This window comes from Saimiri boliviensis, chromosome 7, assembly GCF_048565385.1.
Source record: "Saimiri boliviensis isolate mSaiBol1 chromosome 7, mSaiBol1.pri, whole genome shotgun sequence".
NCBI classification, from domain to species: domain Eukaryota; kingdom Metazoa; phylum Chordata; class Mammalia; order Primates; family Cebidae; genus Saimiri; species Saimiri boliviensis.
Genome location: NC_133455.1, coordinates 94,331,327 through 94,348,959, shown reverse-complemented (window position 1 = coordinate 94,348,959; position 17,633 = coordinate 94,331,327). Strand labels below are relative to the sequence as shown.

At 37.4% G+C, this 17,633-nt stretch overlaps 1 protein-coding gene across 6 annotated transcripts in view; it reads left to right on the top strand.

The window, feature by feature from the left end:
- Positions 1-5,946: 5,946 nt before the first annotated feature.
- Positions 5,947-17,633, top strand: part of SYT10 (synaptotagmin 10) — a 119,659-nt gene continuing 107,972 nt past the window's right edge. For all 6 annotated transcript variants that reach the window (XR_012518525.1, XR_012518527.1, XR_012518524.1 and 3 more), the window contains exon 1: positions 5,947-6,109. Coding sequence is in view for 1 of the 6 variants with exons in the window: in XM_003926646.4 (XP_003926695.1) it covers positions 5,959-6,109 (151 nt within the window). In the remaining 5 variants the exon portion in view is untranslated. The remainder of the gene's footprint in view (positions 6,110-17,633) is intronic.

Sequence of the window (17,633 nt, the reverse complement as noted above, 5' to 3'; positions counted from 1 at the left end):
ATCTATTCCTGATGGATATGCAGGGAACACTGTTAAAATGACAACAAGTGATTTGGAATATTCTATAAATTTAGTTTATAAGGCAACAACAGGATTTAAAAGGATTGGTTCCAATTTTGAACAAAATTCTTCTGTGGGTAAAATGCTATCAAAAAGCACAGAAAAATCTTTTGTGAAAGGAAGAGTTGACTGGTGCAGCAAACTTCACTGTTATCTGTTGTAAGAAATTGCCACAGCCACCCCAACCTTCAACAACCACCCTTGATCAGTCAACAACCATCAACATTGACACAAGACCCTCCACTAGTGAAAAAGACTACAATTTGCTGAAGGCTCAGATGATCATTAGCATTTTTTGGCAATAAAGTATTTTTTAATTAAGGCATGTACATTGTCTTTTTAAACATAGTGCTATTGCACACAATATACTACAGTATGTGTAAAGATAAATTGGATAAGTACTGGAAAACCAAAAATATGCTGTGACTTTTTGATGATATTTTGTGGCTTTAATACAATATTCACTTTATTAAGGTGGTCTGGAACCAAACCCACAATATCTCCCAGGTAGGTATTCCTGGAGATCTGTAACGGCCTCACTAACTTACCCTACACACACAAAATAGTAACTATGAGTAATGATGGATATGTTATTTAAAGTGATTGTGGTAATCATTTTGTATTGTATGGCTATATCAAATCATCACATTATACATCTTGAATATGTACTTTTAAATTTGTCAATTACACCTCAAAAAAGCAAGAAAAAATGATTCATTAAAACTGCATCAATTAAACTGAAAAGATTTTCATTAGTTACAATTGGGTAAGAACTGCACCATTTTGGAAAATAAACAACACAGTAACATCTATACATGTGTTTATCCATATACTTATTTACCTATATGGGAGAGGAAAAGAATATGACAAGGTTCATGCTAGGTTCTTAGATGGTATAACTACTGGGACCATGGATTGGTTGCTAATGTGAATGGAGTAGATAAAGGCCATACTTTTATCATTTCACACTTTTATCAATTCACCTTCCTGGCTAATATACTATATAATTCTAAATAACTAACTAAAGGTTCTTATTACTGATGATTACTACAGAGAAAGAGATAAGGTTAAGAAGTGGCATATATTACTCTACTCATCAACAAATGTTTATTGAATAACTGTTACTGCTGGAACAGTGTGAAGCACTAGAAAAAGAGCAGTGACAAAGCAAGAAATGGTCCCTTCCTTCTAGAGCTTACAACAAATTATTTGACTTTAATTATGATTTGTGCTACAAAGGAGAAATTGAGAATGAAAAGAAAGTCCACAGTCAACTCAGAAAACAATAAAGAAGATAGACAGAGGTCACATCAGGTAGGGCTTTACAGACCACACTGAAGGTATTCAATAAATCGAAAGCACAATGGGAAGCCATTGGAAAGTTTTAAAAAGTGACACGATGAGAATTGCCTTTTTAAACAGCTAAACATGGTAAATTAAGAACTTATGTGCTTGTGTTCCTGCTTCTGAAAGGACACTGCAAGGACAGTAAGCAATACAGAGCTATAAACCCAAAAGAACAAAAAGACAAAAAAGACAAAAGATGTTAATAGTTTAGAAGATGGAAGCTGGTGAAGAAGCAGTCACTGACTTGTTAAGCAGAGAGAGCTTAAACCTCTAGAGGCAGACAGCAATGAGAAGTTAGCAATTCACCCCAAAGAGGCTCAGAAAGAAACAGAGATGGAAACACCTCATATTGTTTCTGCAGAAGGCAGGGGTAGGGCAAGAGGCCAAAAAGGCAAGGGTTGGGGGTCCATGTAATTCTTAAGATGTCTTGAAGCTAAAGTCTCCACCCACACATCCTCAATGATTACCCTTCCCGAAATTGGAAATAAGAAGTTGTTTGTTGTTGGTTTTTGTTTTGCCCAGAAATATTAACCTTGAAAGGCTCTAGATCCTGGACATCAGACCCAAAAGAGGACAGTCAGGTGACAGACTGAAGAAGGATTAAGTAAAAGCAGGCAGATTTTACTTATTACCTTGCATCCCTGGTGAGAGACTAGATAGTCCTCCTCTGAAAAGAATTGAATCACTCCAGAGAATAAAGCTGTTGATGCTGATATTTGGGATGTTCCAATTAAAAATGCAGCTCAGTTCTGAATTGACCTTCAGTGATGCTCATGGGTTCAATGTCTTACTAATGCTCTTGGTCCTGCAAATCCATATTACAGTGCTCTTAAATGGAGATCAGGGATCAGCAGATACCTAAATCCTCCAACATAAAGAACAGAGCAACAGCAACAAAAAAAGAGTTATTCGGAGAAAAAAAAAGATGACATGATGGAAACAAAGGTGAAAGGGTGTTAAATATACATAATTAATATGATCAGAGTAATAAGAAAAAATATTATATTCATGAAATTTAAAGATCAGTAAGCCAAAAAACATGCAGATCTTTATAAAAGATGAAATTGTAGTAGTTTAGTAGAAGGCTCAGAGGACAAATTAAAGGAAATCTCCCAAAAATTAAAGCAGAATAAGTAAGGGGATAAAAATTGAAAATAGAAGTGAAAATTGGAGATTCAGCCCTAGTAGTCAAAAATCCAACAAAAAAGGAATTCTAGTAAGGGACTACACAGAAAAATGGAAGGTAGAACATTACTGAGGGAATAAATCAGTAGAATTTCTCAGAATTGAAGAACTCAAAACTTAGACTGAGATTGAAATGCTCACTGGGTAGCCATCAGGAAAAATGAACAAATTGAACATAGCGGAAAAAGAGAAGACACTAAATCTTCCAGAGTGGTAAATCAGGTTGTATTAAAAGGATCTGGAGTCAGAATTGGACTTCTCAGTAGGGATCCCTTCTATGCAAATCAGAAGTCTGGTCATCATCATCACCAGTTGGGAGTGAGCAGCAATTCCATTTTCTGAATTGAAGAATACAAGAGCAGGCCCAAGTGTATACAGAAAATTACAGCTGGGCTATTATGAATCTGAGCTGCCTATCAAATAGAGAAGGAAAGAAGTAACACTTTAAATTAAAATTTAGTAATTGTCTGTGATCTTTATTCAGACTGAGCTTAGCTGCTCTGAGATTTCCTCATTTACCTACTCTCTCAATTCCTGTCTTGGAGGTCAAATAATATTTTGAATTATAGTCTTAGAGTGATTCCTAAGTTCCCCTTACCTTAGCTAGATCTCTACATAAAAAGCTAACTCTCCCTCCTCCATTATGTGAACCAGACAGGGGAAGAAGGAATTGGAAGAGGATTGAGCAAGTAGGGAAATCACAGAGTTTTGAATGTTTAAAATTGTCACTTAACAGGTATGCTTAGTTCACACATACAGTATTTCTCTTGGGTTTCTTATTTCCAAACCAATCCCTCCTCTACATAGAGGAGGGAGGTCATCCAGAAGGAAGCTGTGACAGCCAGTATTTTTTTTTTTTTTTTTTTTTTTTTTTTACTAATAATGGCTACTATAGTACTTAGCACAGCAAACAGTACTCTGTAAATATCAATCTAACCTGCTCTCCTCTCCTTTTACTATTTCACCAATTCCTTCAGAGTGTAAGTGGGCAAGTAAATGCAAATCTGCATTGCTTGGTTTACTTCTTAGGCTCTTGGTAGCTGAAATAGTTGGGAAAAAAAATTTAAAGACTGAAAATTGAAATTCTTGTCATCTTATCTTTCAACATTGAAAAAGATGAGCTTCAGTGCAGTTTTTACTTTGCCCAAAATTCTTACTGAGCTTTTAGTTAGTGACAAACAAAACCATTTTGATTCACCTGCTAATGAGCTGTGAGATGGTCTAAAGAACAAAGAAAAAAAATCAAAACCTGTGATATTCATTTTAAATGAAAGAAAAAAAATTCAGGGAAATGAATTCAGAGAAATGAATATCCAAGTAAACCCAACGGTAAGAGTAGCAACAGGCCAGGAACATAATAAACAAATACCAGAAAAGTTGTTTTCTGAATTTGTTTACTTAATGTTTAACACTGAAAGCAAACACAAGAGAATCAATCATTAAGGAGACCTTCTGCATTGCTCCACTTAAGCAATTAGAATCTGTAAGTAGTATAAAGATAATTACTCATTTGGTCCTCCTATATAGCAATTAGTTCATAAGGTAAATATGAAAGTACAGCGTTGCATTGCAGGTGGTTTTATACCAGTCTGTCTGTGTAGACTATAGCAGAATGGGGGGGGGGGGGGCGGGGAGGGCAAAAGGCAACTGGAAAGGGTCTTATTAAAGTGTGTTACTTAGCTTTGTCATTACAGTAGATGTTCAATATTTTTTGATTGACAGTGAAATCATTTCTTTAGACAATTTGACTTAAAAACCACCCAAGTCAGTGTGCATAAAAACAAAAATCAAATGAAGCCTACAGATTTTAGTTTGTCTTAATTCATGGTAAAAATAGTCCTAGTTAAACCAATTGTTGTATGAATCAGGTCAAAATGATTCAACTAATGAATGCTTCCATACTGGAGTGCTATGCCTAATATTTATAGTAGGTTTACCATAGTGCCTGTGCAAAGGAAATAATTTACCAGGAACTGATGAGCAGTTTTTTAAAAAAGACTACATATTCTACTACTATAAACATGCTAACAAGTTCAGTATATTCCACTTCAAAGATAAAGAATCCCTCACCACAAGAGGGCTAAATCAATCCTCAGGTTGATATGGGATCAAACTCTGCCCAAAAACAGTTTAAAAACCATGTAATCACATTATTATATCCTGAGGCCCTTGTTTATTAATTGTATTTTGTCGCTTTAGTTCTAGTGATTTGCACCCATTTGCATTAAAAAATTATAAGTATAAGTGACCTTAAGACATCTGAGTCCAAATCCCCCATTTTACAGACTCAGGCAAAGACCCGAAAGCAGGCCGTGCGTGGTGGCTCCTGCCAGTAATACCAGCATTTTGAAAAGCTAAGGCGGTAGGACTGATTGAGCCCAGGAGTTCGATACCAGCCAGGGCACCATAGTGAGATCAAGGTTAGGCTGAGATGTGTGACGCATTTGAACTTAATCCTGTTCCCTTTAATACTCATGTCTTGTTTTAAGCCGCTAACCAAGGCGATGGAGGGAGTCAAGTTGTACATTCTCAATCGCCAATTACGGATTAATCGACAGAATTTTAACTGATTATTAGTATAAATAACATTTTATTTTGTGATCTACCTAAGAGGGTTTGGTTATTCACGCATTCATATTTTTTTAAATTAACTTATTCAGTTTTTCTTCGATTGAGATGAGTTTTCCAGAAGAGCAGAAGCAAACAGCACAGAAAGTAGAATACATCCGTAGAAAAGTTGGGAGAGACAAACGCGGATGGGGTGGCTGCACCAATGCAGGGAAAGGATTGGGAAACCGGAGAGGGCTCCTCGGCCCCGCTCTGGGCAACAAGGAGCACCCCCGACCTCAGCAGGGGCGCCTGGCCGCCCGCCCTCCCTCGCGAGTCCATTCTCCCGAGGACGCGGGGAGCTGGGTCTGCGCGTTGCGCGTTCCGCGCCGGGCTGCGATTGGACGCGCCGCCGCCTGGCCCCCGCCAGAAACCCCAAAGCGCCGCGGAGAGGAGGGGGGCGTGCTTGCGAGTCGAGGGCTTCGGCTTTTTTACGGCTCCCCGCTCCCCTCCGCACTCCGTGCCGGGTCTGTAGTTCCTGCTCGCCTCGGCTCGCTCGCGCGGCGGGAGAGTTGGCGCAAACGTCGCCTCGGTCGCGGCCGCCTCGCGAGCCGCTCCTTCCCCGGCGCCCTCCGCTCCCGCCATGGGGCCGACGCGGGGCTCCTGAGAGTTGCAGTCTCTCCGCGGCGCGCTCTGCAGCCAAAGTCACCGCGGGCGGACAATGGCTTAGGGCCCCAGAGGGGTTCGTCTAGACGTACGGGACGGGGAAAAGACGGCTAACTGGGGAAAAAAAAGAGAAAACGAAAGAATAGCCAAACGATGAGTTTCCACAAGGAGGACGGAGTCAACAGTCTCTGCCAGAAGGCGCTGCACATCGTCACCGAGCTGTGCTTCGCGGGCCAGGTGGAGAGGGAGAAGTGCTCGGGCATCTTCCCCCGGGACCGGGGCAGCCAGGGCGGAGGCAGCACAGGTAACCGGGAGGGGACCCCGCGCGCTCGGTTGCGAGCTACGGGGTCCTGCACCTCCCGCACCGCTCCCAGGGCATGTGTGGGGCGCCACGCTTTCCTACCTCGCTCCATACTTCGCTCGGCTCCTGGCGACTTCGAGGGTGGGGCGTTTGGGTTTTGTTTCCTCTTGTCCACCTGCCGGGCTTCTCCCGCTCTCTGGTCGGCTTCTCCCGCTCCCAGGCCCGCCGCGCCTCTCCGCGCTCTCCCTCCCGGAGTGCAGAGGCCAATGCGGGCGGCGGCGGCGCCCGGCCTCTCCTCGCGGCTGCTCGCGGGGGCGGCTCACCTGTGGGACTCGGGCTGCCCTCGTTTTCCCAGTGGCCGCGGGTCCGGGTCTTGCGGATGGGGCCTGGGTGGGACGCCCCAGTCTGTGGACGCACAGAACTAACTCCCTTGCAGATGTGGCTGCCTTGACCTCTGAGGTAACTCGCGGCTTCAACCTTTCGGGTACTTGACAATTTCCCAAGCCCTTTAATAGATATGATTTTCTAGGGTTTCATGACAAAGTTGGTAAAACAGCAAGGATTATTGATCCCATTTATGAGGCGACACCTAAAGCTCGGGCACATATCGAGGAAGTGGAAGAGAGGGGAGACGTTTAAAATCCCTTGCACACGCACGCTCTCACACACCCAACTCACAGACGTCCTCCCTGCCCTTCGGGAAACTTGGAAATGGGCTGGATGGAGGCGGATATCGACCGTCGGAAATCTGGAGATGGGGAGAAGTCTCAAGGGGATTTTCCTCAAGGCTTGGGGCTAGAAAGGAGCGAACCCGAGCCACCGTTCGGGTCACGGTTGGGGAAAAGGCTGCTGTGTCCAGCCTGCTGTGCTGCTCGCGCGCAGGAGAGATGGACCCTCGAGTTGCGGGCGGCTTGGTTGCAGGAGTCACTAGAGAAGGGTCACTTGTTGCACTGGGAGTCAAAAAAAGCACTGCTTTCGGGATTTTCGGCTGGAAGGTTGCCATTCCTTCTGTAGGTTCTTTCCCTTTGCTTTTCCTGTCATTTTGATGGGATTTTAAGCGTGGAAGGTAGTAAGGGCAACAAGAGCTGGGCAGCCAAGGCCGGGGTGGAACAGGACAACATGGAGCTCTGCGTGCTGGGAGGGAGCAAAGCAGACACACTTAGTGAACCCCCTCCACCGTCACCCCTGCCTCAAAGCCAAGCGGGGAGTGGAAATGGATTTAGTTTAGCTTTTACAATTCCATTGTTCACATGGGTAGCTGCAGGATTTGGAATTCTCTGATCTACGGCAATGAGAGCCAAGGGTGGGTGCTCTGTCTGCACTTGGCAGAACTTGAAGAGATGCCGGTGTTTGGACCCTGGAGTGGAAAACTTCTGTTTTTCCTACACTACCAGAAGTAGTTGTAGTCCTGAATTCCTTTTGAACTTTTTCCCTTGGGAATAAAAAGTAAAAAAAAAAAAAAAAAAAAAAAAAAAAAAAATGCCTAATACAATTCCAAGAATATTTTCCTCCCCTTAAGAGGAAATATATAGTCCATAATATATACAAGTGGGGTATTCGATTGAATATAAGAACATTTAATGACTGTTGCTAAGAAAGATATTCTGCAAGGTTGTGTATGACGTATAAAGACAAACAAGATTGCTTTACATTTTTAATTTGCGAATCTGAGCAACAGTTAGAAGTAAAATACTTTGATCTGCAAATAGACTCTCAAAGTTAATAGATGTCTATGAAGTGAATTTAAAGATTGTTTGCAAAATATTTAATTATATTTATTAGCCACTCAGTGTCACGCTGTTCTTTAAAGTAGATTTTCTTATCACTTGTGCTCTTATGCTTGTTATTACAGGTTCCCAAATAAAGCACTTCCAGTCACCCTTCTACTTATTGTTTAATGAGAAGGGCATTTTTGGTAGGAAGACATCAACAGTGTTGAATGGCACAGTGCTTATTTACTTTTAAAGTTAATCAGCACTGCCCAGATGGTATTAGTTGTTCTAACATTACAGTGATAATTACAAGCTCCAAAACTGTATATTTTTAATTCCTTCACATAGAGATAGAGGGAGAGAAATTCAGGTAATTCCAATTAAAGTCATTCTACATGAAGGGAGCTGCAAATCACATATATAAGTAGGATATTATCTGACTGGTTTTGTAGATGCCAGTGAAGTGCAAGCATCACCATTCCCTTTCCCATATTAGCAGTAGCAGAAGCAGCAGCAGTACTGTTGCCATTGAGGATCTCACAATGGCAATATGATCACAATATGACCAATCTCATACTTTAGTAAAATTGGTGAAAACTTACACTAAAGTGGCCAACACTAGTTCATTTACTCTTGGAGTAGTTTATTAGAGTCATTATATGTGCCAACATTACTAATATTCTAGAAAGTTCACCATGTGCACTTTTTAGAATATCAGATTTTTTTAGTCTTTTTACTACAATTCTTTCCCTCTCCCCAAATAGATATGTCACCCACTAAATTCATCTGAATGCACAATATGATTTAATACTGGAATGCTTAGAGAAAATACAAAGCCATATTTTGGGCTCAAAAGTTATTTTTCAGGCATACTGTGACTGAATATACATAATAATTTTGAACTGGATTTAGCTTAATTTCTGGTTATTCCTTAATTGCTGCTCAAATGCTTATCAGTTTCAAGGAGCCTATGTTGCCTGAAAGGCAGACCTCATACCTCACAGCTGATCAAACCCACTTAAGCTAACACTCACTTGTGCTCACATCACAATTGTGTATATCTAACCTTAAAGATTTTCGTAAACATTTAATTCATCAATATATTAATTTGCATGTTTACACAATTTTAATTTGGGACTAAAAATTCTAAAATAAAAATTTAGACAAATTCTTCTAAATTCATTCATGAGTTCTTCAGTTTCTTAGAGGTAGGGATAATAAGTAGGTATATGGCAAAGAATATAATTAAAGTATTTATTGATAAGAAAAGGGATAGTTAAGTAAAATTTTAAGAATTACATCATAATTTTCCTCTGAGATCAAGGCATAGTGGGTCTATGATAAAGGTTTAAAATTAGAAGAGGGACTTTATAGTAGAGGGAGGAAGCAAATGACTACCCAATTAATTGAGTTGTCATTTTTAATCACCATAATGGAGTTTTACACATCCTAGTGATTGTATAATGAATTCCAGTTCGCAAACATATTATCAGCAGAAATTTGTCCTTGAGACTTGTGGGTCTATAGAAGAATAATGCAGCCACAGTGAATCCAGAAGGATAGGCCCATTTGAAGAAGGATATATGAGATATTTTTCCTTCCTCTATATTGTCACTCCACTGAAGAGTGACCAGTTTCTATTATGTCTAGTCTTATTGTCACATGATCATCAATACACCTTGTGCTTGGTCTGATTTACTTCAAACAGAAATGGAGACCTATCTTCAAAGCCAAGAAGGTCTCAGCAAACATTTATTTTTCTTAATTCCCAGTATGTTAGCAGTATTAGCAGGCATCTCTTCTTGCTTTAACATTTTCTTTTTCCTTTGTGACAAATTAAAAGCTATATTTCCTTTTGCTATGAACTGTAAGTCTCTGACACCTAATTCTTATGAATGATTTTATATACCAAGTTCAAATCACAGTTTTTTAAGAACTTAATCATTACTGTAATTTTGCTTTTTAAAAAAAATTGGTAATTGTTTCAGATGCATCTGCATTTACAAGCTTTGTTTATACAAAATTCTGGCAGAAGACAAACTTTTACCATAAATGTTTACTGTAATTTCCAAAGCCAATTAAAAACATTTCTATTTTGAACATATGATTATATTCTTCCTGATCTACGTTTTATTGCACTAACAATGTGCACATTAAGTCAATAGCATGTCAGCTCTTTGAGGGCAGGGGCTTGTTTATTGTTTTATCATCAGTGGCTGGAAAAATCTGTAGTTCATACTAGGGACTTAATTTTGTTTTTTTGGAGATGGAGTTTCACTTTTGTTGCCCAGGCTGGAGTGCAATGGGGTGACCTCAGCTCATTGCAACCTCCGCCTCCCAAATTCAAGAGAGTCTTCTGCCTCAGCCTCCTGAATAGCTGGGATTATAGGCATGAGCCACCGCGCCTGGCTAATTTTGTATTTTTAGTAGAGACGGGATTTTCTCCATGTTGGTCAGGCTGGTCTCGAACTCCTCACCTCAGGTGATCTGCCTTCCTTGGCCTCCCAAACTGCTGGGATTACAGGCGTGAGCCACCATGCCTGGCCCAATTAATATTTTTAAAATAAATGAATGAATCAAGGAATTTATTATCAAGAAGCTTTAACTTTATTATTTGTAAAATAATAAGTCCTATTTAATAATCTCCAAACCCCTTATGCAACTAAATTTTATACACCTGAATTTTTGTGTGACCAGTGTCTAATACAATACCCTAAACAGGTAGTCATACAAAATATTTAGTTTATGACAGTAGCAGAAATTGGAACACTTGAGACATTTAAATGCTAAAATTCAGAGAGCAACATCCTCATGAAAAAGGATGTTGAACTGATATAGGTATCCATTGTCTTTTTTCAGAATGTGTTCAAGTGGAGCTATAATTCCATGGCTAAATTTGTAAGTGTCACATAAAGCACTGAGTCTACAAGTTCTAGAATATCTGTTCGGTATATTCATATATGGCAGTAAAAGGAAGGCATGTTAATGTGCTAAGTAGAAAGTGGCAGGAGAAAAGTAACTGTCTCATTATTCAAATTGCTGTTAATCATTCCATTTGAAAGTAGGAATCATCACTTTGCAGATGAAAAAACTAAGGTAAAGAAAAGTTAACTTCCCTTCAAATCACAACTAGTTAGTGATGGAGATAGGCTAAGAAACCAGGGCTTCTTAGATTTTAGCCTAGGGGTAACAAAGAGTAGGAATAAAAAGGAAATTCTGGGGGCATTCTTGGCACTGAATGGCATTGGGAAAAATGTCTGTGAAGATAAGCTCCTAATATTATTATATTATTGGCTATAATTACTGGCCAATAAAATTTCTTAGTGTGCAATTATGACTCAAATCCCAAAGCTTTCTTTTTACTAGATTTTCTATCATCCAAATATAACAAGCAGTGTTTTTCATTTTTCTTACTTGACTATATGCATACATGTGTACTTCAGTGTACATGAATAGCTGTTTACATATCCAGGGCCAAATATAATTGATTTGTGTCAAACGTAAAATCATGTAAAAGAGTTTTAGTGTGTTTGAAATACACAACTTTGAACTCATATAATCCCAAATATATTATTTTTATATGTTTATAAATAAGTCTTTAGTGAAAACAGATATTAAATGACCAATTACACTGTTTTTGTTAATTAGTAATAGAAAAAACAATCCATTCAAATCTTGTATACTGTATTTTCCTACCATATTTTGGTCAACTTAAGTAATTGCCAGTGTATACTATTAAAATTTAGTACTATGAGGCATGGGAGACAAAATACGACAGTGAAAAAGAGCTAAGAGTCACCCACTCAAAAATCTCAGAGCATAATTAGTATGTACGTATCAAAGAAACTGAACCTTCAGATAGAGTTATTATTTTAGGTCTTTCTTCTAACTTGCACAAACCCAATTCCCTCTGTTGGTGGAACACCTAACACTGACCAAGTTTAGAAACAGAATTCCTGACTAAAGAGACGGCTTCTTTTATTATTTTACAGGGTAGTTTTCTTTTTCTTCGTAATGTTGGATACATCCTAAGTAGTCACTGAAGCTGTAAGAGCTGGCATTAACATGGCTCATGTAGACTATCAAGGAAAAAAAGTAGAAGCTCTGATGGTTTTATTACCAGAAATTAATAAAAGTCCTTACACCTTTATTTCTTCATGGAATTGTGCCGTAATGGCCTTGGAACCAGAAGAGTGGAATCATCCTAAGGGGGATAGAAAGGAACCAATATTAGTGACTTTTTTCCTTTAGATGAACCTTGATGTATATTATGATCTGCTGTCTAATTTATTATTCCATTGTTGACTAGATAACATGATAGTCAGTTTTTAAAACCATGTAAATGTCAATTTGTCCATCCTGCAAAATTGTCTTAATTAAACAAAGTCTATTGTTATCTCTTCAGTATTTATTAATGTTATTTCCCTAGCAATATTTTAGTAGTCGTAGATTTATAGGACCTACAGACAAAACATTATTCAGAAGCCTATAGTTTCTAATCTGTTACAATATGAGCTGTTAATGTACCTGAGAAATGGTTTTAGCATTATGCTTTTATTCAAGCAATATTTATTGAGCACTTACTGTGCGAATGCCACTGTGCCAAGCATTAAATGTACTCTTGCCATTAATTAAATGTATGTGATGCTATGTGTGATATTCAAGTTAATGTAAATATATGATTAATATATAATTGAGAAATAATTTATATATAAATGATATATAATATATATGAGATATATGTATAATATATATGAGATATACATGTGTATATATAATATATAAATTAGAAATAATGTACTCAATTATGAGCGTATGTAAAACTTTTTAATATGTTTGAATGTGCAAATACCATATTTGGTACCATATTTTATCAAATCTAAGATGCCATTGATTATAAGATGCACCATTGTTTTATGTGGTACCAAGAAAAGGAAAGAGAACATTGACAAACTATGGCACAATGCTTTTTAAACAGATGGAATTTTTATTTTATGTACAGAAGTACCTCTTTTAAAACTTAATTAGACTTTTAAAGAAATCTTATATCACTCTTGTACAAAAATAAGAAGGAAAACATTAAAGAGATAAATAGGTTAAAGTAATGTTAAAACTAAAATTCTGAGTCTGATTCTTCTTGATTTAGAATTAATGATGCCCTTGGTTTTCCGCACATTATCATATTGTATGCCATAAAAAGTGTTAATGATGCATTTTTTCTTAAAACAATTCATAAAAGATATACAGGCCATTGGTACAAGCTCCAAAGCTAATTGTGCAATATGTGGGATGTTGTCAAATACATTTGACTCACCACCTTTACCACCCATTTCCAAAAATTTGACCTACAAGGGTAAAGGACATGCTTCACTATTTTCTCCAACATTCTCTTTCAAGCCACTTAGACTTATTCTATGAATTTTGATGCTTATGCTTTTGCTTTCACACATACACAAATAATGAAAATTATCACACAATTACTGCCTGGCTATTAGCTATTGTAACAAGCCATCAGTACTGAGATAACAATCTAATTTCAAAAATGCAAAATGTTTTAAAGTATGTATTTTATAATAGGTTATATATGGTATTAATACAGTTTTTATCATTTATTGAAATTCAAGAGAAAAGCAAAAGGCAATACATTTAAAATGGAAGTTATAAGAGTGCAAGGATTGTTGTTGATTGATTATATTATGTATTGGATTTATAGATGAAAAAGAGATTGTTCATTGCCTCCCAGTATTCATCTCCCACTTCTGCTTGACAGCAATAGGATCTCTTATTTTTACTTAAGAATATGGCAGCATAAAAAAAATTTTAAGAGCATTTTTCACTCTCCTTGAAGTTTGGTGTGGCCACATGACTAAGTTCTGATCCTTGGGAAGTTATTAGCAGGGATATGCACAACCTCAAATTTGTACTTTTAAAATGAAATGACATACCCTCCCCTTCCCTTTTCCCATCTTATTCTTTTGTCCACCTGCCTGAAATGTGGACATAATAGCTTGTCATATTGGATGTTAAAGAGAAGCAAAGATTTTGAATAGCAGAGCAAAAATGTAAAACAAACCAGAATTCCAGGCACCTTACAGTTGATAAATCTGCCATGGCCTGTTTATGCTGGGACAGTCTCGCTTCGCATGAGAGAGAAATAAACTATCTTGTTTCAGTCTCTATTAATTTGGTCCCTTATTATAGAAATCAGAAGCATGCCCTAATTATAATAATGGTAGTATCAGATGAATAGTATGAATAAATTAACTTCAAGGATAGTCCAAAAATTTCATCTTTGAGGCAGTTGCCTCAGCTTTATTTGACTAAGAGTTGCTGATTTGAGTTTTATTCCCTCTCTTTCTCTATGAAATGGTACCATAAACAAATACAGACTGTGGTCAGGCAACAACAGGGAGCAGTGAAATAAACAGAAGACTTGGAATATCCATGAACTAAATTATATTAATTTCTGATTAATTGTTGGAAATCACATTTTCGTATATTCTGAAAAATTGAAAATGAACTAGAATTTTAAAATTTTTAAAAAGATACAGATAGACACGGAGAAGAGTATCAAGTCACATTTTCGTATATTCTGAAAAATTGAAAATGAACTAGAATTTTAAAATTTTTAAAAAGATACAGATAGACACAGAGAAGAGTATCAAGTCAAGCAGTGGTAATTGGAATTGAGAACACGACACTTGGCCTGTGCTTTTCTGCATGATCGTAGTGAGCTACATGGGCAGGAGGTAAGTGGCCCTAGCAGTATTTATAAGTCTCTGTGGACAAGGTCATGCAAATGTTATGGCCTGGTTTATGCAGACTTTAGCAAAGTTCTGCTATACTAAAATTTTCTGAGGGAATTTGCATTTTAGAAGTTCCCCGTGTTTTCTGATGACAGTGATCTTTTTTTCAGTTTTTCAGAATGGTGTCAGTTTATTTTGGGATATTAAGACATGATAAAAGAGTAAAATCTTTATAACTAAAATGAGTTAGAGATATATAGTCACACAGACTGACAGATATATAAACAGTGGCAGAAAGAATGTTTATGTGTATGTAATCAAACTAGAGTTTGAGCAATTTTAAACCTAATTATCTCAGAGCCTAATCTAATTTCTGTGCATTTCATTAACTTTTAATCTTTCCAGATAAAACAGTATGAATGTTATGTAATGGGTTTTTTTTTTAATTATCTGGAGACAGTGAAAATTACAGCTAGAGAGCCTAGTCATCAAGTTTGCCCATTGGAATTGATAACTTGAAAGTCCATGTAGAAAAGTCAGGACATTCATATTCATCACCTTGGCCACCCAATGGTTGGCCACCTTCCTCCAGTGATCTTCTCTAGTCCACCTTACCTCTTTTCTTTTATGATCATACTCAAACCCTTGTCATTATGGTAAACAATACTAACTTAGCATTGCGAATTCAAATATTTCAGTCCCTAACCAAAATCTCTTATGAGTTCATCTTGCTCATTTAGAAACTCCAGTCTATTCACTTTTCTATTTATCTCTGAATCTTCTGTCAGTAAGTATGGCATCATACTTATGATGCATCATTTTATGTGTGCAATACACTGTCTCCTTTGGGATCTATCACATTCTCCTGGAAAAACAAACAAACCAAAACGTTATCCATGGATGAATTTATTTGTCTCTCCCCCTACACCAAAGCTGCTGAATATTTAGAAGATTTTAAAACCAGGCCGACTAGTACCACTTTATTAGTCTCCAGTTTCAAAAAAAATGTATATTCTGACTAGGCATCTAATGTTTTCTTATTTAATTTTCTTCTGTTCTCTATAGTTCCTATTTCAAACTTTTATCACTCTCTCCAAATATCCCAAACTATTTTCAAATATTCCAACACAATTAACAGTTAACCCTAACTCTTCCTTTGGAGAGAAAAATACTAGTTATAAACAAGAATTCACTTGACTTCCTGCCTCAAGACCTATGACCTTACCAGCATCCAGAACTATTCTCTTTATCTTACAAAGAAAGAAGCAATCCGGTTCTTTCACCTTTGCTTCAGACTTCATCCATTGTCACCTTTTATGGAACTTCATTGTTAATTATTCTGCCTAACTGCCTATTTTTTTGGCCACTGATTCCTTTTCACCATTCTTAAGCATGCTATTGCACATCCTAATAAAAACACCTTCATCAACTCCATGTGCTACTGTAGTTATTGCTTCCTCTCCCTTTTCCTATGTATAATTTCTTGAAGAAATTATCTACTCTCACAGAATCCACTTCGGTGCTGCTAGTCATTTCTTAATCCACGTTAATCTGGTTAACACTGCATCTGCTTCACTGGTCTCATAGAACTCACTAAAGACATACTTGTTAAAGTAATTGTCACTTCTCAACTCTTGTTTTAATTGAATTTATTTTAATTATTTACAGTATAATTTCTTAAAATATTCTCCTAGGTTCTGTGAAAACCCACTCACCTGATTTTTTTCCGTATCTTTCTTTCTCCTTTTCCCCATTCTTCTATACAGGTTTCTTATTCCTTAAAACTCTCTTTCTTGAAATAGTGGTGTACTCAGGATTCTGCTGAGGAACATTTATCTTCTATAGATTTAGATCTCACTAAGGAAATTAGTTGCAATTTATCCAAGTTGCATTTATGTATAACCAGTAGCCTACTAAAATTTCTACTTGCATGACCAGAAGTACTTCAAACTCAGTACGACCAAAACTGAAGTCATAGTCTTTCTTACTTCATCATTTCTATGAGTCCAATTTTTGTCCTTTTTAATCTTCACACTCCTTTGCTAGAGCTTTGATTTTTCTCTGGAATCTTTTCTTTCCCATTACAGCAACTCTGGTTCAGAACCACTACAGTCTCTCACATGGATAGGTGTTGTAATCTATTAACTAGTATTTATTCTTCCAGTCTTTGCCTTCACTTTTATCTTCTCCTTAGCCAAAACGTTATTCAGAAGTGCATATTTTCATTTCAACACCTTGATATAAAATGTTTCTGGAACTATTTATTTTTCTTTGAATTAAATTCAAACTTGTAGCATACTTCATGCCATAGTTAAATGAATCGCAAACGTGAAAATGTCATTTAAAACTTTTTGATGACTTTATAAATTTTCCTAGATCCTCACTCAATCTTTTGATAGATTATTTTCATTTTGTTAAACAAAGCTTGTTATTGGGGGAAAAAATATGTCATGAAGACCTAAGCGTTAAGTACTTGATTTCATTTTTAATACTATTAATGATTAGTCATAATTGCCATGGCAAGCAATGCAAAAAATAAATAAAATACAATAAGCTTGTTTGCATAATTTTAGTTTTATTTTTCAGGATAAAATTTTACTTAATCTAAGTTCTTGCACTGTTTTCTATTAAGCGGAATTCCCTTTCCCCATGCCTTATGTCTCTGAATGCTACGAGCTACAAGATTGGAATTATGGAATCTTGACCCACCCCGATCCTTAAGAAATGATAAATCAATTTCCTCCTTCTTTGAGGAAAAAGCGTGGCATCTTCAGGAAACAAAAATTCTCTGCTTCTCTATATTATAAAATGTATAGGGTCAACTACCCATGGAGGATGTTTTTGCTAGTCCAGTGGGCCCATTTCCTGGTTCATAGATGACACCTTCTTGCTGTGTCCCCACATGGTGGAAGGGCAAAAGAGCTCCCCTGGCCTACCTAATAAGGGCACTAATCCCATTCACGAAGGCTTCCCTCAGGACCTAATGCCCTCCCCAAAGTTCCCACCTCTTTATACCATGGCCTTGGGGATTAGGTTGTCAGCATATGAATTTTTGGGGGGACACAAAAA